General features: G+C 42.6%; 1 protein-coding gene across 8 annotated transcripts in view; it reads right to left on the bottom strand.

Annotated features, from left to right (window-relative positions):
• Positions 1-16150: 16150 nt before the first annotated feature.
• The window catches only part of UVRAG (UV radiation resistance associated), a 152396-nt gene continuing 144585 nt past the window's right edge, over positions 16151-23961 (bottom strand). For 7 of the 8 annotated variants that reach the window (XM_042850368.2, XM_065581763.1, XM_005290533.4 and 4 more), the window contains one exon: positions 16151-19933. In XM_042850368.2, coding sequence (XP_042706302.2) covers positions 19231-19933 — 703 coding nt within the window. In that variant the 3' untranslated portion in view covers positions 16151-19230. The remainder of the gene's footprint in view (positions 19934-23961) is intronic. The other variant, XM_042850378.2, reaches the window with a different exon arrangement.

The raw sequence follows: 23961 nt of genomic DNA on the forward strand, positions 1-23961 counted from the left end.
GTAACAAAATCTTCCTTGATTCAACAAGTGGTGGATGCTGAACACTTTTCCTCCCAGGCTCCAATGACTGTCGGAGTGGCCAATCTTTCTTGATGTAGTGGGAATCTCTTGCACGACTATCCCATTCGCAGAGAAAACAGCAGTACTTTGTGTATCCAGTCTGCAGACCAAGCAAGAGAGCAACAATCTTCAAATCGCCACAAAGCTGCCACTGATGTTGGTCATAGTTTATGCACCTCAAAAGTTGTTTCATGTTGTCATAGGTTTCCTTCATATGGACTGCATGACCAACTGGAATTGATGGCAAAACATTGCCATTATGCAGTAAAACAGCTTTAAGACTAGTCTTCGATGAATCAATGAACAGTCTCCACTCATCTGGATCGTGAACGATGTTGAGGGCTGCCATCACACCATCGATGTTGTTGCAGGCTACAAGTTCATCTTCCATGAAGAAGAATGGGACAAGATCCTTTTGATGGTCACGGAACATGGAAACCCTAATATCACCTGCCAGGAGATTCCACTGCTGTAGTCTGGAGCCCAACAGCTCTGCCTTACTCTTGGGTAGTTCCAAATCCCTGACAAGGTCATTCAGTTCACCTTGTGTTATGAGGTGTGGTTCAGAGGAGGAGAATGGGAGAAAATGTGGATCCTGTGACATTGATGGTCCAGGACAAGAAGTTTCATCCTCTTCCTCGTCTGACTCAAGTGAGAATGATTCTGGTGAATCAGGAACCGGCAGTCCTTCTCCGTGGGGTACTGGGCGTATAGCTGATGGAATGTTTGGATAATGCACAGTCCACTTTTTCTCCTTTGACACACCTTTCCCAACTGGAGGCACCATGCAGAAATAACAATTGCTGGTATGATCTGTTGGCTCTCTCCAAATCATTGGCACTGCAAAAGGCATAGATTTCCTTTTCCTGTTCAACCACTGGCGAAGATTTGTTGCACAAGTGTTGCAGCATATGTGTGGGGCCCACCTCTTGTCCTGATCTCCAATTTTGCAGCCAAAATAAAGGTGATAGGCTTTCTTAACCATAGTGGTTATACTGCGCTTTTGTGATGCAAAAGTCACTTCACCACAAACATAGCAGAAGTTATCTGCACTGTTCACACAAGTACGAGGCATCTCTGCTCACTTTGGCTAAACAGAAATGTGTCCCTTTGCAAAATCAAACACTGACAAATAAGAGAGCACGACACTGTATGATTTCTAGAGCTGATATTGGGCAATTTGTTCAGCAGAGTGATGTAAGCTTCGTTATGATTGCATCATCCATGACTTCTAGGAATAACATGATGCAATTCATATCATGTATGACACAATACCAGCTTCAGATTGCATCATTCATTGTTTTGCCTAAAAAGCAAGTACTGTCCAAACCCAGTCATAGATTTATTCATATATCCAGTCAAAGATGTATTTTAGTCATTTCTGGTTTAAATTGAGATCCCTTCCCTTTATAACTCACTTATCCGCCGCCATTCCCAAGTCAAGGGTCGTATATACTGACCCAAAAGCATATCTTGAAAACTAGAGCCAATCAACAATTTTAAGCATCATTTTCGTTCTCAGTGACCCAGAATTAGTAAAGTTTGACTACATTTATTTCAGAAGCATTTTGGCTGTAGAGCAGTGTAATGGGCTCTGCAGCCTAGCAGGGAAAGGTATAACATGATCCAATGGCTGGAAGTTGAAGCTAGACAAATTCAGACTGGAAATAAGGTGTAAAATTAACAGTGAGGATAATTAACCACTGGAGCAATTTACCAAGGGTGGTGGTGGATTCTCCATCATTGGCCATTTTAAAATCAAGACAGGATGTTTTTCTAAAAGATTTGCTCTAAGAATTGTTTTGGGGAAGTTCTTTGGCCTGTGCTACACATGAGATCAGACTAGATGATCACAATGGTCCTTTCTGACCTTGGAATATATGAATTATGTTCATGGTTAACTTTTAAGTTCACAAATATTTCCATTGACTTTAATAGGATTACTCGTGAGCCTAGTGTTAAGCATGCGCTTTGCTGGACTGGGACCTTAGTCTCCAGTCCAGGGCAACAGACGGAGATAATCTAAGTCTGCCCCAGTCAGTAACATAGCTCCAGTTAGGACCTAAGAATATTCTGACATAACCTGTTAACTTGATTTTTATCTGCAGACGTTTTCAATCCAATGCCACGGGGAATCCTGATTTACCAACAGGAAACCCCAGAGCCAGAAGGTTTAGCTGTAATGATTTTATTGTATATTCAAGCACCGAATGTCAATTTGGATTACAATGTCAAAATAAGCTCCAAGAGCCTGCAGTTATACCGCTGGGTCACCTGGCAGGAACTCCGAACAAAATTATGATCTAGGATAGCGCAGTCCCGATTCCTCCATGCAAATACCACAAAAGATAGGGCTAAACGCTGCTGCTGCAGGCTATCAATGCACCATGCCTTCTCATTCACTGCAGGGATTCCTTGCCTAGACACATGTCAGAGATTGCCCAAACCCATCCACAACGAATCAAACGCAGTTGGAGACGTTTCCAGTCTCTACTAGTGCAGATCTGAATCATTGTGATTCATGTAAATAGACTACCATGGACCAAGCACTTTACACACACATGAAAAGAACCATACCTGCCCCAAGGAGTTAGCAATACAAGAGACACAGAAATAGACACAGGGTGTGGGATGTAAGATAGAAGTAAATGATCCTGAAGATTTATACTGTCTTGCAAACCAAGGATCTTTAGGAGACCCCCGCCCTTCCCCAGAAGCTACAATTTGTTTATGGCTGCCCCTCAGTCTCCTTTCCGCAGGCCTGTAATCAGCCAAAGGTGAGGTACTGGTCTGGGACTCAGGAGGTCTCAGTGTGTTTTCCAGCTTTGTCACAGGCTCCCTGAGTGATCTTGGGCAAATAACTTCATCTCTCTGTAAAATGGGGACAATAACCCTTCTTTTCTCCCACTCTTTGGCTGCCTTGTCAATTTTCACTGTAAATTCTTCCAGGCAGGAGCTCTCTCTCACTGTGCGTACGTACAGCACCCAGCACAACGAGGCCTCGTTCTCAGCTGAAGCCACCACAGTATAAATATCTTCTTTTATAAGGGGATGAGAGGAAGATATATCAGAACATTTTGAAAGTCCAGGGGCCATTCCCTGAATAGATGATTTTAAAGCCCTTTGAAAGAAGGGCTTTTTGCAAAGAAATCTGTAAACCCCAGCCTGGGATTTCCTGAAATGCAATATACAAGGTTGAGTTTGCTAGTGGGAAATTCCATGCCCAGTTCTCTGCCCCCCTTGAAGCCCAATACACTCGTGGCTCAATCTCTCTCTCCACTCACACAGCGCCCTTATTAAAATAAACCATGGCAGATTATTCCGCTGGGGTCCCATACTCATCTTCCATTCAACCTAGTCTCCTCAGCCTCTCTCATTCTATGGAAACATCATCCTCTGGATATAACACACACACACACACACACGGGAACTTTTCTATCAAACTTTCCATAAATCAATGAAAACCAGCATCCTGCATCCCCCCCTCCCACCCATCTCTCTAATGTCCTTGCCCCGGCTTAGTTTTACCTTCCATTAGCTCTTATTTCCTGCTCTTCGCCCCATTTAGGTGCCGTTGACATAAGATGGAGACAAGCTTAGCAGGCTGGGGAAGCAACTTGGACAGGCAGTAGAAGCTACATTAAGCCCATCATGTGAGAGAATTTGTGGTACTGGCTTCCTCAGAGGGGTTTGGTCCACAATCCAAAAAACACACACAACTACGAAACACTCTGGCTGACAAGCTGAGAGTCATTTTAGATCCCCATCTGCTTCGTGGCAACCACAGCAGCAGTAGCCAACAGCATTTTCCCCCACCTGCATTCAGCTGGAAGCTTATAACCATCACTTCCAGCTGTGGCCCTCGCCACACACTTACTGATGGCTTTACTGACTCCAACCTGGATCGCTGCACTGCATTCCACTCGGGGCTACGCTTGAAAACCACTGGGAAATCAACGAAGGTATCACGCTGTTGCTGCTGCCTCCGACTGAGGGTTGTCCCACTAATGCAGCATATTACACCTGCATTCTAAAGATCACGCTGTCTTCCCGTCTGTCTGTGGGAGAAATTCAAGGGTTGGCATTGACTTATGAATGATTTGATTCATGATATTTTAGAGACTGTCTCATTCTTACCTGTCAGTTGAGGTTCAACATGACTGCTCAAGAGAGGGAGTTCGCATTTTCAGAGAGACATTCTTGAATTCACCCAATACCCAAATTCCATTATGGACTCTCAGATCATGTTGCAAATACCATCTGTTTACTCTGGCTTTCCCCACACAGGACAGGGGGTTGAATGGATAGGGCTCCTTCACTCTGGTATACAACAGCTTAGACATTTTTGTGGTTTGGGATATATTTTAGTCATTTTCTGTGTTTTAAAATGTTATTGTGGCTGAGGATTGTGAAAGGTGCAGACTTAAAATTTTTTTTTTTAAAGAAGGAAATTCCAGTCTATTACATTTGTGTACAATCAGATGAATATTGAGAGAGAAAGACAACAATTCACTGGCAAATGCACAAGGGGGCAGAGTTAAGGTTAAGTGTTCAACCTTAAGTTGTGGAATTTCCTGAATTTTCGAGAGTCTGATTTCTCCACTGGAACATTTCAGTAATGCCGGAACATTTTTGTTGCATGGAGTCAGTGCACACTACATATAACATCTTTCTGAGATGTTATTTGTCTGACAGTCTGGACAATGTCAGTGTAATGAGAGTTAAGGCTCTTCTCTTAGCCAATATAAAGCTCCCAGCAAAGCTGACAGCATCTTGTATTTCTCACCCAGAAGAAATCTTATCCTGATTTGAGAAATCTATCTGGGCCTTTTGCATTGTCACAGTACATATTCCTGACAAAATCATCATTTTATAAACAACCCAGAGCCAACACAAGCGCAGCTCTGCTAGCAGGAGGGCATTTCCTGCTAGTACGGAGGGAGAAAGGAGGATATTCAAAAAACACATTACCATAGCGCTAAAGAAAGTTGTGTACTGGCTATCATGTTTCTCTTTTCATGTAACTACAGTGTATTAATGTGCTTGCTAAATGCATAAATCAGTTTCCATGGATGCCACTTTCTGTATACAAGTGCTCAATGATCTAAGCAACTACTGTGCGGAGATCTGATACGGGAAGGTTCGTTAATCCACCACGCAATGCGCATGTCGTGTAATCTACCATGTAACTAAAAGATGAAGCTAGACACATTCGAACTTTAAATAAAGCACAAATTTAACAATGAGGGTGATTAATTAGTAAACAGCTTACCAAGAAATGTGGTAGATTCTTCATTGCTTGAGTCAAGATTGGCTGTCTTTTTCAGCCAGGGATTATTGAACTAGATGCAGGAATTGCAGAGTGAATTTCTATGGCCAGCCTAATGCAGGAGGTCACCGACTAGATGATCATAATGGTCCCTTCCGGCCTTAAAAATCTATGGAAGCTACTGGGTCAGCTTTAAGGTTTCCAGACCTATTACTGGAATACTGTGTCCACAGCTACCAAAAAACAGGCTGTAGCCCAAGCAAGGGCAGCTCTATGTTTTTTGCTGCCCCAAGCACCGCAGGCAGGCAGCTTTCGGTGGCGCGCCTGCGTGCAGTCCGCTGGTCACACAGATTCGGCGGCATGCCTGCGGGAGGTCCACTGGTGCCGCGCCATCGGCGTTCCCGCCGCCAAAGCCGCGGGACCGGCGTTTCTCCCGCAGGTATGCCGCCGAAAGCCACCTGCCTGCCGTCCTTACAGCGACCGGCAGGCCACCACCCCCCGCGGCTTGCCGCCCCAGGCACGCGCTTGCTGCGCTGGTGCCTGGAGCCACCCGAGCCCAAGCAGAAATGATGGACCTGCTGCAGGAATTACTGGGTGAAATTCAATAGCCTGTGTTATGCAGGTGATCAGACCAGATGAGTGTAGTAGTCCCTTCTAGCCTTAAAACCTATTACTTTAAAGGTGAGAGGAAAAGTGTGAGTGTGGCAGTTGCAAACTTACAAAACCCATACTTTTATTTTTTTGTTTGAAGTGGAGCAGAGAGTCAGCTAAATGGAGACAGAACAATGTTTCAATGCCTCTTGGCCTTTCCTCAGAGTCACATGCTTGTAAAGTATGTGTCATGTCTCCTTCTACTAGCTGGTCAACACAGAGGTTAACAGTCTAGCTAATGAATTACTCCTTTAGCTCACGTGATAGAAACCTCTGCTGGTGCAGAGCTCAAGCCTTGGTGAGGATTTGCTGCATTCACAGAAATTTAAGAGAGAATTTTAGAATAGTTTGGTTTTGCTGGTTAAAGTCCATCACGTGCTCAGTGAAAGAGTGTGTTGTTACAAAGGCAGCCTGCAAACCACCATCCAGTGAATGCATTTTCTAGAAATCTCTCTCTATGGTTCTGGGAAAATAGCATGAGGCATACTGGTAGTAGGGCAAAGTAGTTCAACTAGTGGAACTCGAAGGATGGTGGGGTGAAGAGCTCCTGTGGAATCTGTTGGAACCGTTCCCCGAGAAAATGAGTGGGAAAAAATACCTACCCAATTGTGACGTTGTGCAGTCTATATGGTTTTATAAAAACTTGATAATAAGTCAATATAATGTAACTGAGATAGTTTTAGAGAAAATACGGTAATAAGTGAATGTAAGTAACTGGGATATGCCTCATGCAAAAGGTCTCTTGTAAGGTATCATTACAAAGCTTATAATCTACTGAGTGTGATCATCTGATTTGTATAAATGTACCACTCTTGTATCTAAAACTAGAAATATAAAATGTAACTCTGAGGGCCTATTGTAATTGTGTAAAGTGTGGACCATTAATGATGGTTTGGAATCTTGATGACTCCCATTGTCTGCAGATGGCTGTATTTACCTGTGAGTCTTCCTGTATATGTGTGTGCTGGCAAGTGAGTAATGAAGTCTTGCAGTGACATGTGATCATGTCACCTGAACTGGAATCCATCTTTAACCTGGTGCTTTTCCAGTGAGGGGGGGTGGAAACCCAGAGAGACAAAGAGTTCCCGCCTTATGCAAAAGATATATAAAGGGGGGGAAGAGAACAGAGAGGGAGAGAAGCCATCATGAAGAATCCCCTAGCTACCACCTGAGCTGCAACAAGAGCTGTACCAGGGGAAAGAATTGTGCCCAGGCCTGGAAGGTGTCCAGTCTGAGAAAAACTTACTGAAACATCTCTGAGGGTGAGATTATCTGTATTCAGTTTGATTAGGCATAGATTTGCGCATTTTATTTTATTTTGCTTGGTGACTTACTTTGTTCTGTCTGTTACTACTTTGAACCACTTAAATCCTACTGTCTGTATTTAATAAAATCACTTTCTATTTAGTAATTCACTCAGAGTATGTATTAATACCTGGGGGAGCAAACAACTGTGCATATCTCTCTATCAGTGTTATAGAGGGCGAACAATTTATGAGTTTGCCCTGCATAAGCTATATGCAGGGCAAAACGGATTTATCTGGGTTTAGACCCCATTGGGAGTTGGGCATCTGAGTGCTAAAGACAAGCACGCTACTGCGAGCTGTTTTCAGGTAAACTTGCAGCTTGGGGACAAGTGATTCAGACCCTGGGTCTGTGTTGGAGCCAGACAGGAGTGTCTGGCTCAGCAAGACAGGGTGCTGGTGTCCTGAGCTGGCAGGGAAAACAGGAGCAGAAGTAGTCTTGGCACATCGGGTGGCAGCTCCCAAGGGGGTTTCTGTGATCCAACCCGTCACACCAATACAACCTGGTTCATTCTAAAAGCAAGATAATTGCTCTTCTGAAGTCTTTGTCGCAAGCCCCATGGACAGCACACCCATGATAGGGAAGGCTGTGCAGTATGCAGCGAGGAGATCACCTCCACCTTCCCTTTAATTTGGTGACAGCATTTCAACAAGAGACTTCCAAAAGCCTCGACTCCAGCACATCATTGTTTTTGACCCCTTCGAGGGTACGGACATACATACCTCTGAACCTGCCATGGCCCAGATGCAGAAAGTAATGCATGAAAAACATTCTAAGTGAAGCACAGAAAATGATTCACACAGGAGACTTACAATGTAGTGGGACCCCTTCCTTCAGCACAAATGGCTCTTTATAATCTCACTGACACAATTCTCCCTTTCTGATGGAAATAACTTCCAGTAATGACAGCGAGGGGTCGTCAGCTGTGTGCAGAATGTGAGTGACTTTAGAAAGGAGGGATGTTTGGCAAATATGCTTGAACGGTGTATGTTTGTGGTGTGGAGAATTCCCAAGGGACTTTTCACAGTACAATCAGCAATTAGAAAATGAAAGAACTCTCCTGCTTGGTTCTTCAGGGGAGTGGAGATCCTTTTCCATTTAACAAATCATGGATGGAGGGAAGACTGGGGAAATCAGTGCACTGAAAGCACAATCCAGCGCCTTCCAAATCAGAATGCCAAGAGAGGTAATCAGGGTTCTGGGAAACACAGACTGTGTGAAATGAACGAGAGCTACTGTCCCTCCTCTCCACCTTTAAATCTGTGCAATACTTTCACACACACACACACACACACACACACACACACACACACACACGTTTGCTTCCAGAACGACATGTAATTCCAGCACCACAGCTGAGATTTGATTCCATTACTAAGCCATCTCATCACACCTTTTCCTCCCACATAACACCAACCCTAGGCAATCACAGCCAGACCATAAAATGAGTCCTAGAGCTCTTCAGGGGAAGGATCAGCTCAGCATTCGCTGCCGCAATTTGTCCGTAGTGAGAATGTGAAAAAAATATTAAAGCGGCACACCAGCGATTAATTTTAGAGGTGAAGTAACAGAACACCAAAGCTGTACAGCTGCTGGGAAATACAGCGGAAGATGTGGGGATGTCTTTCCATGAAGTGTCTGATTTCACAATTCAGTGTTATGGGAGGGCATACATGAAATGCTGGTGCTGGGTTCTAAAAAAAGGAGCTGGACGATTTTGATCACTAACATCTGTCACTATACAAGCTCAAGCCTCGTTACCGTGGCCCGAAAGCCATGGTTACAGGAACCATTTTCAAAAACAGTTTGTGCTAATTTGGTTTCAACGCCGGGAAGCTAAGTCATTGGCATCATTTTAAGCACTCTGTAAAGAGTGGATGGAGTAAGAGGAATCCTGAAAGATTAGTGCAAGAGCTGTAATGGGAAGTCATCAAGGCATTTGTAACATGCTAGGCAAATCCTCCATTCCACATGTCGGTCCACGAGCACACCATGAGCCTGACTCTGGAAATTTTTAGTAAGCACTGTCCGTTGGTCTGCATATGCTCAGTGGAACTCTTTGCGCTCTGAACAGAGGGCATAAACCATGGCGCGGACCCAACATCTCTCCAGTTCCTTTTCTGACTGCCAACGTAGAGATGGTCCACAGCAGAGGGGATGCAGGACGAACAGTGGAATACACATAGGGACCACACATCTTGAAGAACCTCCACGTATGGAGGTGCATGAAGCCATGTGGCCGAGAAGAGAAAAGCAAGTCCTGACTGTGGCCCGATGTTTGAGGGAGACCTGTTTTAGTCATGTCATGATGTCCTGGAATCTCTTGATGGGGAGATAAGCTCTCACTGTAGTCAAATCCAAAGTTGCTCTTCTGAAGTCTATGGACCTCATGAGGTCAGAGTAGACTTTTTGTGGTTGACACAGATTCCCAGGGAAGATATAAGACAGAGTAGGAATGTTGTTGCCAACTGGACTTCCGTGCTGGATGTGCCCATCTGAAGCCGGTTGTCGAGATATGGCAAGACAGTGCAACCATTTTGTCTCATCCAAGCTGCCACTGCTGAAAAGACCTTGGTGAACAGCCTGGTTGCTGTGGCTAGTCTGACTGGGAAGAATTCTGAATTGGAAGTGGTCCTGCCCAATGAAGAATCAGAGGAACTTTCTGTGGGATGGGTGAATATATGAAAATAAGCATCTTGTGTCAAGGGTCATGAACCAAGTCCCCTCTTCCTGAAAGGAGATTATTGATGCCAACGTAACCATGCAGACTTTTAATTTTTGGATCAATACATTCAGTTGGCATCTGCCACTGGATTTTTTGGGGTCCAAGAAATAAAGGGAGTAGAACCCCTTCCTTCCCTGACGTTGAGGGGGCACCCATTCTATGTCCCCTTTCCAGAAAAGAGAATTTACCTTGACACAAAATGTCCTTGTGAGAGTGGTCCCTGAAAAGGGGTCAGAAAGGGGGTTTGTGTGTGTGGGGGGGAGGCAAGATAAACTCAATTGCATAGCCATGGCGGATGATGTCTAGTACTTACTTGCCTGTAGTTATTGCTCTCCAGTTGAGAGCAAAGTGGGTAAGGCAGCCACCAAACATGGGGGAAGTAATAAGGAATGGCATTGATGTCGGTATGCGGTCCTCGAACGTGCCATCAAAATAACCCCTTGGATGGTGAGTGGGGTTAGGTGACAGTTGTAGAGGTAGAAGAAGCTGTATGTCTGGATCCTTAAGTCTTTTGCTTCTTACATGGGGGTTCATATGAGCGGTGATGATAGAATGCCTTAAGCTGGTCTGGGTCTAAAGGGTTGCTTATGATGTTTACTCTTCAGGCCCGGGGAGTAAATGCCTAGTGATCATAAGGTTGTTCTGGAGTCTTTTAGAATGTGCAAAGACTGATGAGTCTTGAAGTGACACTTTGGCCACTAGCCTGCCTTCATCAATCAGGGCTTGGCACGGAGCCCTGTCCTCCTGGGAAAGTCTGTCTTTAAAATCTTAAATTTGATGTAATTAAGGAAATCATATTTTGCTAACAATGCCTGGTAGTTAGAGACTCTGAACTGCAGACTAAACTATGAGAAGACTTTCCTACCCAAGAGATCAAGTCATTTAATGCCCTTGTCAGTTGGGGTAGTCTTAGAGTACTTTTCCCTAGCCACTTGCAACAATGGGGCACCTGGCATTGGCCACTGTCGGAAGACAGGATAGTGAGCTAGCTGGACCTTTGATCTGACCCAGTATGACCATTCTTATTTTCACTACGAAGTTGGGTGCTGGATGGCTGAATACAAATTCTGCCCCTTTAGCTGGTATGAAATATCATTTCTCCACTCTCCTTGAAGTAGGGGTTCCAGGATAGCTTGGTTAACTAGAAGGGCTGCTCAAAAGGCCAGAGGGCTAGAGATTGTCCAAAAGGCCCTGTTGTGTGTCTTGGACCTCTCTGAGGTTTCTACAGCCCAGTTGCCACCTTCCACAACAAATCCTAATACTACTTGAGATCATCAGGACGACGGTAGGATGATGGAGCAACCGCCTCATCCCTGAAGGGGACAACTTACCAGTCAGAACCAGCTTAATCTCTTCCTCCTCTGCAAATTCTGATGAAGCTGGTTGGTATCAGCTGAGAGAGGAGGGACAGTATGATTCCCACATAGATCCCAAGCATCTGCTGTATGGATCTCATGGGCCCCAGTAAGACCAGAGGGGGAGGACCCCAAGGCAGCAGGCACCAGTGATCCCCTGCATAGCTGTATTTGGAAGGAGGCAGGCAGTTCCAATACCTTCCTTAGTCTCCGACCGACTTGTTTCTCTTGGGTGGGGGAGGAACCTCATTACACGCATCAGATTCACTTGACTAAATGATAGGCTCCTGTTCTACTGGCGGCACCGACGGAACTGGTGGGAGGATGTTAGATGTAAATGTAGCAGGAGGTGATATTCTTCCCCTCAAGGTGGTTTCCCCAGATGTAGGGTTGTCTCTAGGAAGAGCCTGACTTGATAACAGGGAGATGTGGGTAGGACAAAGTGAAGATATCCTCCATCGATGTAAAGGTTTGGGTCCTCCCTGGTGTTTGGGGGGCTCATGGGAGGGTATCAGTGGATCCAAGTCACCCAAAGGCTAGTGTTCAGGGGATGCCACACAGAGAATGTTGAAGCCATCAGATGGGATCCCAGCATTGAACTCCCAGATGGAACTACTGGGTACTGCTCCTTAGGTCTGAAGGGTAGAGCCAGAGCCGGTACCATTGGATCTCTCTTTTGTGCCTTTCCTTCTTGGACAGAAGGTTTATGCAGGCCTACTTTTCTAGGACCCACGCAAGAGAGCCCACCTGACTTTGACGGAGCTAGGGAGGGATCCTTTCTCTTAGGGGCAGACCTGGACAGAGATTTGTCCTTATGACTATGTTCATGTCCCCTACTCTCATAAGAGAGTTTCTTAGGCTTGAGAGGTTTTTTTGCCATGACTGAAGATCTCGTGATTGGAGGGGCACTGCTCACAGTCCGAGGACGATGTACAGGTGCAGGGGGCCTCCCCATCTTGAATCTGAATGAGGTCTCATAGTCTGCTCCGTCTGGTGCTTCTGCAAATAGAGCTCTTGTTTCTCACAAGTTCAGGGAGGGAAGGAATGGCAGATACTGCACTTGGTGGCAATATGAGCTTCCACCAGGAAACAGAGGCAGCACTGGTGGCTGCCACTAGCAGAAAAGGAACTGGAGCAGGGGAGAGAGTTCTTGAACCCCAGACCCATTGGCATAGCCCCTCTTTGGAGGGCAGGGAGTAACTAAACTAATATGCTGACCATAAAAACAATACAAACACTAAAATACTAAGCTATTAAGTTATTTACAAATTGCATTCACAGGTTTAAAGAAGAGGAAAATCAAATGGACACACAATTCTGATTCTACCATGTGGTGGTAAGAAGGAACTGGAGAGGCGTTGGTCTACACTTCCCTTTATGCCCTAGGTTCAGAGCATGAAGAGTTCCTCTGTGCATGTGCGGATCAATGGACACTGCTTACTAAAAATTTCGGGACTGAGGTGCATGGTGCACATGAGTACCCTCATGTGGAATACACACAGCGACCATCACTCGAAGAACATTGGCTTCATATGAAATTGGAAATCAGGTGCAGAGTTTTATGGACAATGTTTATGTTTTGAAAGACCTCACGCTCCATTTTACCATCAGGATCTATTCCCACATGCAGGTCAACCTGTTCTCCATGCTGATGACATGGTTACTCATTGCCAGTCATCCCTACTGACTGCACATTCAAAATACACGGTTCCTCTCTAAAGTGTGATCCAATTAGCTGGATTACTTTAGAACCTGAACTGGTTTGTTATTAGATATAGTATTTTCAGATAGAAGTTCTCTCTCTGCCTTGAATTCCATATTTGTAGAGGTCTGTTCATCCCAGCATCAAGTGCCATGATAGTTGAGAATGAGCCTAGAAAAATGAGTTATAATAATTTATGGTTTACACATCATTTCACTTTGACATTCAGATTTGAGCAAGTCATTTGATTTGTAGTTGCTTTTAATAGACACATGAAATAGAAGACCATGCAAGACAACTGAAAACATTGACTTAAACAGTTATAGATTTTGCTTTCCTTTCAGGTGACATCATGGAAAGATATTACCGCCTTCAGTGACATTTATTGATGGGTATTACTGCTCTCCCTGAGCTCAGGGAAAGGGTATTACTGGCACAATCAACACCACACTTAACAGCAAAAAAACCACCCCTTCTGACAGGTATGGTATGGGAATATAACGGCTAGCTACTATAATTGCACAATCCTTTTGGTGCCCAGAGCCAGCACATGTCCCGTTGCTAGCAGGTGGCTGTATGATGAAAATCCTGAATGCTGTTGCCAAGGGTCTAAAATCCATAGTTAGAGAAACGTTATATTTACTCCCAATCCACCCCAGCCAAAGAAACTAAAGAAACAGGCTGAAATTGTTTCAATGACAGTTGGTAATCAATACAGTTGTTCAGTGTCCGCTCAAAACCTGCCGCTACAGCCATCAGCTCCTCACAAAATACCTCCCCCTGCTAGAAGTCTTGCTGCTCAGCTTCCAAGGCGAATGCGAACACCGAGACGGCGATGTTAGACATTCCCCTTCACCAAAATGCTAGATTAAATCTTGTGAGACTATTTCCTTCTTGGAAGAGTGGAAAATCTCTGCTTTGTGCACTTAGGGAAACCTGTGCCAGATGAGGAAGGTTATAGGTCCTTGCTCCACTTCATCAGGAACTGACATAAGACTGACCGAACTTATTTCTGATGCCCCTCTGCAAGTCAGACTTCTAGAAATTAGTTTAATTTGCTCTGGCTATTATAATAAAAAAATAAAAAAAATAAATAAGCAAAGGGAGGCTGTGTAAAGGCAAGGAAATGTTTACCTGTTAAGTTATCTGAGACAATTCAGACTAGATAGGTATTTTTATTCAAGCGCCAATTAAAGTGACTTTTTGAATATAATATTACTAGAAATGGTCAGTTGAATGTTTAAAAAACACCTGATAAGAAGAAAATTGGACTGAAAATTAACAGGCAAATTCATCCCCAATACTACTGTTTAGTGAGAGGATGAGTTTCACCCACAATATGTAGGTTGACATATTGCATCTAAAGACCAGTTATTTATAAGTGGAGGGAATTGTCTTTAATTAAAAATTCTCTGTTTTATAAAACAAGATTTGTCACTTTTTACAATATGCATAGTCCTCTAGGTACCAAGAGAATCAGAAATCTCCCGATCACACACACAGTGGTTTCCAATCTTATTTCACCAGAACCAAGTTAGCAATATGAAAGTGACTCTTATCCATCTTAGTGGCTTTAAACAGGTAGCCATCACCATTCTATCTAGGGTGACCAGACGTCCAGTTTTTATAGGGACAGTCCCGATTTTTGGGTCTTTTTCTTACATAGGCTCCTATTACCCCCCACCCATCCCAATTCTTCTATCTAAGGAGTAAAATAGAGTTTCAAGAGTTCACTGAGTTTTTGGCTTTTTCGTTTCTCTTTGGCAAAAGGTGTTTGGCGTATGTTGTTGTTGTTGGGCTGATTTGCTTATTTCAGGTGTTTAACTTATTTTTCTTGGGGTGGGGGGAGGAGGAGGTAGAGTTTAGGTAGACGTTGCCAGTGTTGAGTGTCATTCTTTCTATGGCGGAAAAGCTTTTTCAAATAGGAATGTTGTGCAGTTTCCTACTGATAGTTGGCCTCTGAATTTTCCTAGTCTCCTTGGAAAGCTCGCTCCATACCCTTAACCGAGAATGTTTTGTCCCCAATTCCCATGTGCTTTGTGATCTGTCTTGTCTCAGAGGAGCCCAACTGCTGATGCAGTTCATAGATCAAAATTCAGTTTAATGTAGATGGGACTTGATCCATTAAATGTTTTAAAAATGAGAACCTAGAACTTAAATTGCCATGTGAAGTCAACTGGGAGCCAGTGAAGCATGGGTTTGATGTCCTCACAGTGGCCTAGAGGACCCTGCTAAGATCTGTTCCCCCTTGTGCTAGCTTACTATATGCATGTAGTGCCTATGAGCAGCTGTCCAAGAAAGTATCAGAGAGGTAGCCGTGTTAGTCAGGATCTGTAAAAAGCGACAAAGAGTCCTGTGGCACCTTATAGACTAACAGACATATTGGAGCATATATATTACTGGATTTCTGATTCAGAAGCCATTTCTCACACTCCAGATTCCCTCAAGCCCACCTTTGCCTGGGGTCTTGGCATTTTATCTTCTGCTTGGACAGGGGAAGAAACGTCTTCTGCACTACTGTTGAAGCACAGAGGGTCGCTTTGGTTCTTCATATTACACTGCCTCCCACCCACAGTGCCCTGGGTCACGGTCACTCCCTTTTAGGGGTTGCAGTGGTCTCCTCTTGTTTGACTGGAAGGTAAGCTCCGTCAACAGACATATTGCTTATTAGCTTGGATCACAGAAGGTGCTGGAAGACTAGCAACACCTCCCTTATGAACGAACATGATGTTTTCACAATCCGCAAAGCTCTGCCTATCCAGCTGCCGGAGAGCAGCACAATGAGATGTGGCTCTGTTATTCCAGCTGTGTACCATCTCTTTGCGAGGAGGGTGAAAAAGTGATGCAGTGCCATCTCGTGAAATAAAATTCAGATCAAATGAGACAAGATGATGTTTTCTTAAACTAAGTCTGCTTTCAGATTATTCATATTCAATATATTATTCATACGTGGGGCTGAGGAATTGAAAGCCAAGAAATTTTATTGAGCGAGAACATTGGATTCAAATGTCATCCCAACACGCAATTTGAAGCAATGTGCAGATTAAAATAATCATCCAGTAAAGAAACCACACACTTAACTCTTCAGATAAATACTAACCAATTTTATTTTATAAATACAGATGCAGAGATTTTTTGCAATTACCAATGGAACTTTAACATGCCATTTATTATGGGATATTTTATTTTGTTTTAGTTATTTAAAGTACCTGGCTAGGCAAGGATAAGCCAACACACTTATGCTTGCTATAAAAATAGAGCTGGACACAAATCTTCCAAAACTAATATTCTGAGAAATCTTAGGAATTTCTAGTGGGGGAAGAAAATGCAATGAAACATTTTCACTTGAAAACGCTTGCAGACTTAACAGTGTGTCCGCTGTGCAGAAACTAAAAGGCTTTTGGCAACTAAAATGCAGAGTGATATATCATCCGAATTTACAGTTTACCTCCACTCCTCCGACCCCAAGATTTTTTTTAATTCCGTAATTTACAAGGCAAACTGTAAAAAAGCCACGAGGTGGTGGCTTGTGCAATATTTTTGCCTTATAATGGCAAAAATAAATTTGTCAATGCTTTGATAAGCCCCAAGACACTGTTTTAGGTAGAACATTATAAAAACTTGGTGGCAATTTAAGGTGTAGGTGTGCTGAAAGGATTCATTATTGAAGAAAGTGGGTAAAGCAAACTTGTGCAACAAACATGCAGACTCAAGAATAGCTGTACTGTGACATACGCATTATAATTACAGGGGTCAACAGTGGTTCATTAGAAGAGTTTTTATAAACTCCAGAAACACTGGGTTAAAGAGCAACACAACACAACATATGGGAAGACAACTATTGGGCTTCATTTGGTTGTGTGGAACCTGAGATAATCAATTTGAAAATAATGCAAAAAGTATTTAAAGTCACATTGATGTTCTATGAACCCCATTTAATACATTGTCCAATTGCTTTGAGTCAAATGGTGCTTGTGTAAGGGACATAATTTTACAACTCTTCTTTGGGTAGATTTAGAGACACCACAGCACAGACTACATTGTACTCCCAAATATAATGACTTCCTCATGTATGTACTGTATGTATCAGTAGAAGTGCTCATATATAAAAAATAAAAATCAAATTCCACCCTCAAATGTGCATGAGTGACTCCTATTGCCATTAGTGCTCAGACAGGAGGTTGTAGTGGTTCTGCTATCTCTCTCTCTGCGAGCAGAAAAGAGGAAGAAGGTAAGATGAAGTCTTAGCACGAAGCATCCCACCACTTTGTTCTCATCTGAAGTACAGAGAGACTTCAATGGGAATTCTGTGCATTCAAATTTGGCTCTCATTATGCTATCCATAGGGTTTAGTAAAAAAAATATTTTGTAAGTTTTCCCCACGCATAGTAATAGTGCTTTAAAACAGCTGTTAGTTACCCTATGGAAATACACACAATTTTTTTGGAATGCAAAGGAATTTTTCATGATGTTAGAACTGAAGCACCATTTTCTAGGGCCAATGGGACCCAATTCCACAAGGTACTTAAAGCATGTGCTCAACTTTAGGCATTTGGGCAGTCCCACTGAGTTAATGGAATATGTTCATGCTTGACGTTAGACACGTGCTTAATACCTTGGCCTTAATTTCTGAATGCCTGTTTTTAATGTTTCTTGCAATATCCTAAAAATAGATGAAATGCTGTAGAAAGGCTAGGTTAACTAATGCAGTTATAAATAAGCTTTTGAAACTTTTAATGAAAATATAAATAGGATTTCAATATACTCATTAAGGTATTACATAGAAAATGCAGCTACTAGACTGCAACTATGTATATATTGTATCTCACACTCAACGTGTTGGTTTGTCAACCTACAATGTTTAGATTACACATATCCACAGTTTAAATTAATTTAGGTTTACCTTATGGTGAAGTTAGAAAGTAACAGACTCGCTTATTGGTTCAAGAGAAAGGTTAAAGTGGGAAAGTAAAATCAGGCATGATGAAGTAAATTAAACTTTTATTCTGCTATATATATATTGATATTTGAGAGCTCACAACTGAGCCCAAATTCTTGGGTATACAATATAGAAAGCCAGAGCAATGAAATCCGAACTCAGACAAATACCAGGAAATCACAAGCAGGCTGCAAAATCTGTTTTTCCATTAGTGCAGTTGTAAACACATGTGCCAGTGGTAAACTACCTATCTACAATCAAACTGCATAACAGGCCCAATGTACTGATTGCACAGAGTCTGGATTACTTGAGAGTGTCCATGAAATCCATCACAGCACCTTGAGGTCTGAAAGCAAGACATCTCATCAAACAAATGATAGGTGGAACCTGCTAATATAATGCATTTTTTAGGCTTTTGCCTCTGGTAAAATAGTTCTATTTTAATCCTAACCCGGGAGTGGGGCAATTTTCATTGGTTAGATTAACATGACTGTTGAAGAATAGTAAAGTTATTTAGCCCTCACGGTTTCCACCTGGAAACTTTGCCTGCTGGTAGTAGCAGTGAGTGTCGGAGGGGATGGAATTGGTGTGGGTCTCTCATTTAGATGCTTATAAAAAGATGCATGTTTCTCTGGTACGTTTACACCAGGCTTTAAAGAACAGAAAACCCATCAGTGCAATCTTAAAGTGTTAAGGATTACAAAATTCAACAGAATAAGACGCTGTTCAAAAGTAGCAAGTTCATGGTATTTCTGTAACACTGACTACATTGCTCAAGAGAAACTGTATATTGGAGAAGGTAAAAATATAATGACTGCTGGTCTTACCATAGATATACTTTTAAATTAACCTTTTCCCCTCAAAAGATGAAAATAAAATATAACTAAATAATAACGAAAGCAGACAAAGATTCATACAAGGGCCTGATTGGCACTAAAATCTCTTTCAAAGAAAGTATTTAGAATGGACTCTGGTACCTGAAAAACAGCTTATAAATACCAGACAAAGAAAGGACTGGAAGCAGAGTCAAAGTTTACCTGGACAGTGAATATACCATGATCCTTTGTTATCACTCTCCGTTACAAAATTCATTTTCCAACACCAAAGGAACAGCTTTAATCATTTTTCCATAATTAACCCAAAGGATTAGAAGTGCAACTTTATCTTCATTTCAGATTGCTGATATCACCGTGGTACCGTCCACTACCGAATTCCTGTTGAAGCTTACTTGTCCGAACTTTTGCGCGGTCTGCGAAAGCTGGACATGTTTTCGTTCAGTGCATAGATCCTTCGGGAGAACTCCTCAAACTCCCCTAGAACTTGATCATCACATTCCACTGCTACAGCATGATCCACCGGGATGCAGTTAAAGGCTTCTAGCTGATCTCCGGTGCTGAATCCTGTTGCTTCCATCCCAATTATTTCCTCTGCTTGCTCGACGGTGCAACAAAGGTCAGTGCTGAGGGGAGGATAGAACTCGCATGGCTGCTCACTGCTTGCACTGCCAGTGCATTCACTAGGCAGAAATGTTCCATTTATTGCACTAGTACGTCCCAGGAAAGACTCCTGCGGGTCTTGGACATTATTCAGACTCCCATTTTCTGCATTTAAACTGTCACACAAATCCTCTCCTTTTTTGTTGGTTTCTTTTGGGAAGTCCATGGAGGTATCTAAGGATGAGGTTAGCGATCCAGATTTTTTATCCGACTCTTCTACCGGGGCTGCAATGGCAACAGGCTGTGCTAATGCAGAGTTATAACTAGGAGGGGGGGTTTTGTACTGTAGTCTTTCATTCTCTGAGCTGGCCCGTTCCCGGTGTCCCTTATCTGGGGAAGGAGGCCCAGTAGATAAGCCAACATCCAAGCCCCCGAAGGTAGAACTTTGTCTCTTTGGAACTGGAATTGCACTAGAAATATGATGCCGATCACTATAAAAAAAAAGATAAGAATGACAAAATCATCATCAATGTGTGATCACAGCACAAAAGGTTATAGCCAGAAGAGCATCAGTTCAGGACTATGACAAACTAATTACTACTGAGCTCGGACAACCTATTACTTGAGGACTCCCAGAGCAAAACCAGCAAGTTTGGTCCTCGAGTGCTGGCACCCAAAATGTATCACTTAACGCTGTACACTGGAGAAGCCATCCCAAGTTATAACTTCACTGACAAAACTAAAAGCTCAGCTGGGGTATATGTAGAAAACTTCCACTGTCAAAGTCAACCAACCAAGAAACTATCATGTTACATTGATTCATACAATTACCTTAACGTAAAGTTTTCATTGTCATCATGAAGTCCTCCAATAAGCAATCACCGCAGTTGCAAGCACTAATTCAAGTAGAAGCTCCCAAAAGGATGGCCTATTGCGAGATTTCAGGAGGCATTGCACAGGATCTTGACGGTTATAAAATTAACCTGTGCTAGCAGTATAAGGGCTTGTAAACGCTACAGAGAAACTATGGCCATCAGAACTCTAAGTAATGTTGTTGCTAGCAAAAAGCCAGCATCAGTTCCTGACCAGCAAAGACAGAAATGAGTACCAGTGAGCCAGACTATGGATTAAAATCAGTTTACATGTTACTCTACTGCACAGTAAGTTTTTGAAAAGTGATTTGTAAAATGCTTCAATTATCTGTATTTATTTTTTACGTGAAATGAACACCAGCAACACAGCCTTCACAAGCAAATTTATGATAGCAATAAACAAATATGGCGGTGGTTAATGGTGGGAATGCTGCCCATGAGGAAACTGAAGTCAGCAACTCAGTTCATATTTGTTGGCAAAGAGCCATTATTTGGTAAACTGTTTGATTACTAAAGCTCTTGGTATATAGAGAACACATTTCACTTCCAGGTAACCAATTCCAATACAGCCATTACCAATCCCCTGAACAACTCAATCCCCTAACATTGTTGGCACATGTGGCCTCCAAAAAATCAGTCAAGTTTGAACAATACTCTCCTTTCCATTCAAGGACTGATGCGCTTTGTTATTTCCATGCTTACTGTGGAGAGTACACAGCACTGTTCACTCAAACTCAAGTTGCTTTACAAAGAAAAGTAAGAATTCCAGCCTGGAGAAAATGTGGCATGGAGAGAGAAATTTCTTGTCCAAAGCCATAGAGGGTCATGACAGAGCTGGGAACAAAACCCATGTTTCCCAGTTCCCAGGCCAGTGCCTTTTCTTCTGGACCTCAATGCTGCTTCGGGCCTCCCTTACTGCAAGCTTTTTTGAACACACCTTTCAGTAAGTTTCCATTTATAAATTGTTTACAAACAGTTAATAAATGATTAATAGATGTTATACACATCTTACAGAGTAGCATGTGTTCTAGAGGGGTTCAGCACACCAGGGGATGGCATTATAGATGATCATAAGCAAACCCTACTGACCTGTTGGACTCCAGCGATTAGCTATTCGTTAAAACAGCAACAGTGGCAGTACCATTGCTAATGAAGTTAATCTGAGGTGTGATTATTGCTAGTTGAACCATTTAACAGCCCTTTACATTATCGATTTGTAAATGGAACCTTCATACAAAGTGCAACCCTTTTTTTAAAAAAACGGTGTGGCGAAGACTGCAATCAGGCTGTATACTTTAGTCAAGTGTACAAGGAGTAGTCTGTTCCACTTTTTTTCCCCTTACTCCTTTTAGCTTTGGATTCAGTAAACAACCACCAAATACTCAGCAGTAAGTAGAAGATATTAGGTTCTTCAAATCCTAATAAAAAGTATTCCTTTCCTTCATTTCCTCTGGGTTTGAAGAGCCTTCCCTGTGAGATGTGAGCCTTAGTCTGAGAAACAAAGAAACAGAGGGGAAGAACTGACTGCTGTGTTTTCAGGAGGTTTCACGCCACCCATTTAAAAAATATAGTCAAATAGTTTTTATATAAAGCATTTTGCTCTGCACGAAGCTATAACATGTTTTATGGCTAAGTTACATATCTTAGAGATTTACTCTGAGCCCTGAGGGTTTATGAAGCCTCACAAGGCCAGACCACATTTCTTAAAGCATTCCTTGGCAAACTGTTTTGAGCCAAAGGAAAGGGGCATGCCATTTTGAAGTTGTTTATGTGAAGTAATATTCTCATCTCATAAATAAATAGCTATAAAAGACAGTCAGATCTGACTGCTCATTCATTGTTTAACTGCAAGGATCTGTCTGGTCATTTAAGCAATAGCAGCTACTTTTTAGTATAAAATGACTGCTTACGCATTGATAAATGAGACAATAGTGTCTTCTGCCTGTTTCTAGACATACTAGATAACTACATGGTAGAACAAATTATTTCCTTCATGCATCTGGTGAATGGTCCCTTCTTAATAAGAAGTTGCATCCTTTGCCCAACAGATCTAGTAGCACACACAACTTGACCTGAGTGGGGGGAGCTGGAACTCTGAATGTTGGCTGCCCAGTGGGGGGCTGAGCAGGAAAGAGCCAATGCCCCACCTGAAGTGGGCAGAGCACAGGGGAATAGACTTTCCTAGTCTGCTGCCCCTGCCATGGGAGTTGCTGGAAGAGGCCCATCTGCCTGTTGGGAGGAAGAGGTAGACAGAGCCTGGCCTTCTCGCATCAGTCTTGATGGTGAACAAGAAAGCTTCACAATTGCAGCACCATTTGCCTAGTGAAGTAGGAATTTGGGCATAGCTACACTTGTGGCACTTTGTCATCTAGTTGCCCTACGAGGAGCCTACGGCATTTGTCTTCAGCAGAGTCAGAAGTTGAACAGAAGAAAATGCAGGAGCCAGTCTGTACAGGGAACTCACCCAGCTGCGTGGGGAGAAGAGACATGGAAGGCAGTGATTTGTCACTCAGTCTAACAGTTCAAACTGCAGAAAGAAACTCACTAGTCCAGACGATCAAAAGCATCGGGGCAGGACCAAAAATATGTGCACCATTTTTTTTAAACAGCCCAAGAGTTTGCCATGTGACTCCCTGCACATGGTTTATAATCTCACTTCACAAAGGGGCAAAAAATCCCAGGAACAATGTTCCAAAATGACTTTGTGGAGTCTGGATGAAGACAGAGTGACCATTGTGTAGAATGGGCTTTTCAGGGCTTGAACGATTTGATAAGTCTGCCGTCTCCATCACTAAATATAGACACAATCTATTTTAAATGGTGATGATTTAAAAAACCATGCCAGAGGAGGGGGGGGGGAAATCATTCACATGCAGCCCAGCACTAATCCTCTTTCAACCTCAAGCGCAAATCTTATTCCCTTCTCTCCACAAAAAGGTAGGCCACTCCATGAATTGATTCCAACATTAAATTTCTTCTGTAAAATTCAAAGATGAAATCATTCTCCTTGGGTTCTATAACAACGTCAGGGGTCAATAGTCAAACAAGAATCTCTTCCTGCTAGTTGGAACCCCAGGAGAACCACATTGTCCAAAGAAGGGGGAAAAAATACTGCTTCAGACCAAAAAGAGCTAGACCAGCAACTGTGGAACTAAGCCAAAATATTCAAACAAAATAAGGCATGCCTCTTACAGCAGAAGGAAAAAACACTGCAAGATAGGACATCTATTTTAGAAAATTTGTTCGTGCTAGGACACAATGATGGCAGCTGCATAAACAGACATGCCACATTAGTGAATAAAGGGTCAGAAACAAATTTAATAAAACCAGAGGAAGTTTTTTGGGTTTGTTCTTTTTTAAACCATGGAACACATTTATAAGACAAGACTTTTTAACTGACATGTGATAAAAAAGGTTGTTCATTGGCAAAAATAAGGAACTTCCTTTCCTTGCAAATAGGTCAAGTGTGAAGATAGAAATGTACACTAAATGATCTTAACAGTCTAATGAAGCAGCAATGCAAAATTAATTTCTAATGATTACAAAGTTACTTCTCATTTCTTTAGCATTTGAGTATTCACAGGCTGCTGTAGCTTCTCCAGGTCTACAGGAAAGTCATGTCTGGCCATATTTCTTTAACAGTAAAC

This window comes from Chrysemys picta, chromosome 1 (genome assembly GCF_011386835.1).
Source record: "Chrysemys picta bellii isolate R12L10 chromosome 1, ASM1138683v2, whole genome shotgun sequence".
Taxonomy (NCBI): domain Eukaryota; kingdom Metazoa; phylum Chordata; order Testudines; family Emydidae; genus Chrysemys; species Chrysemys picta.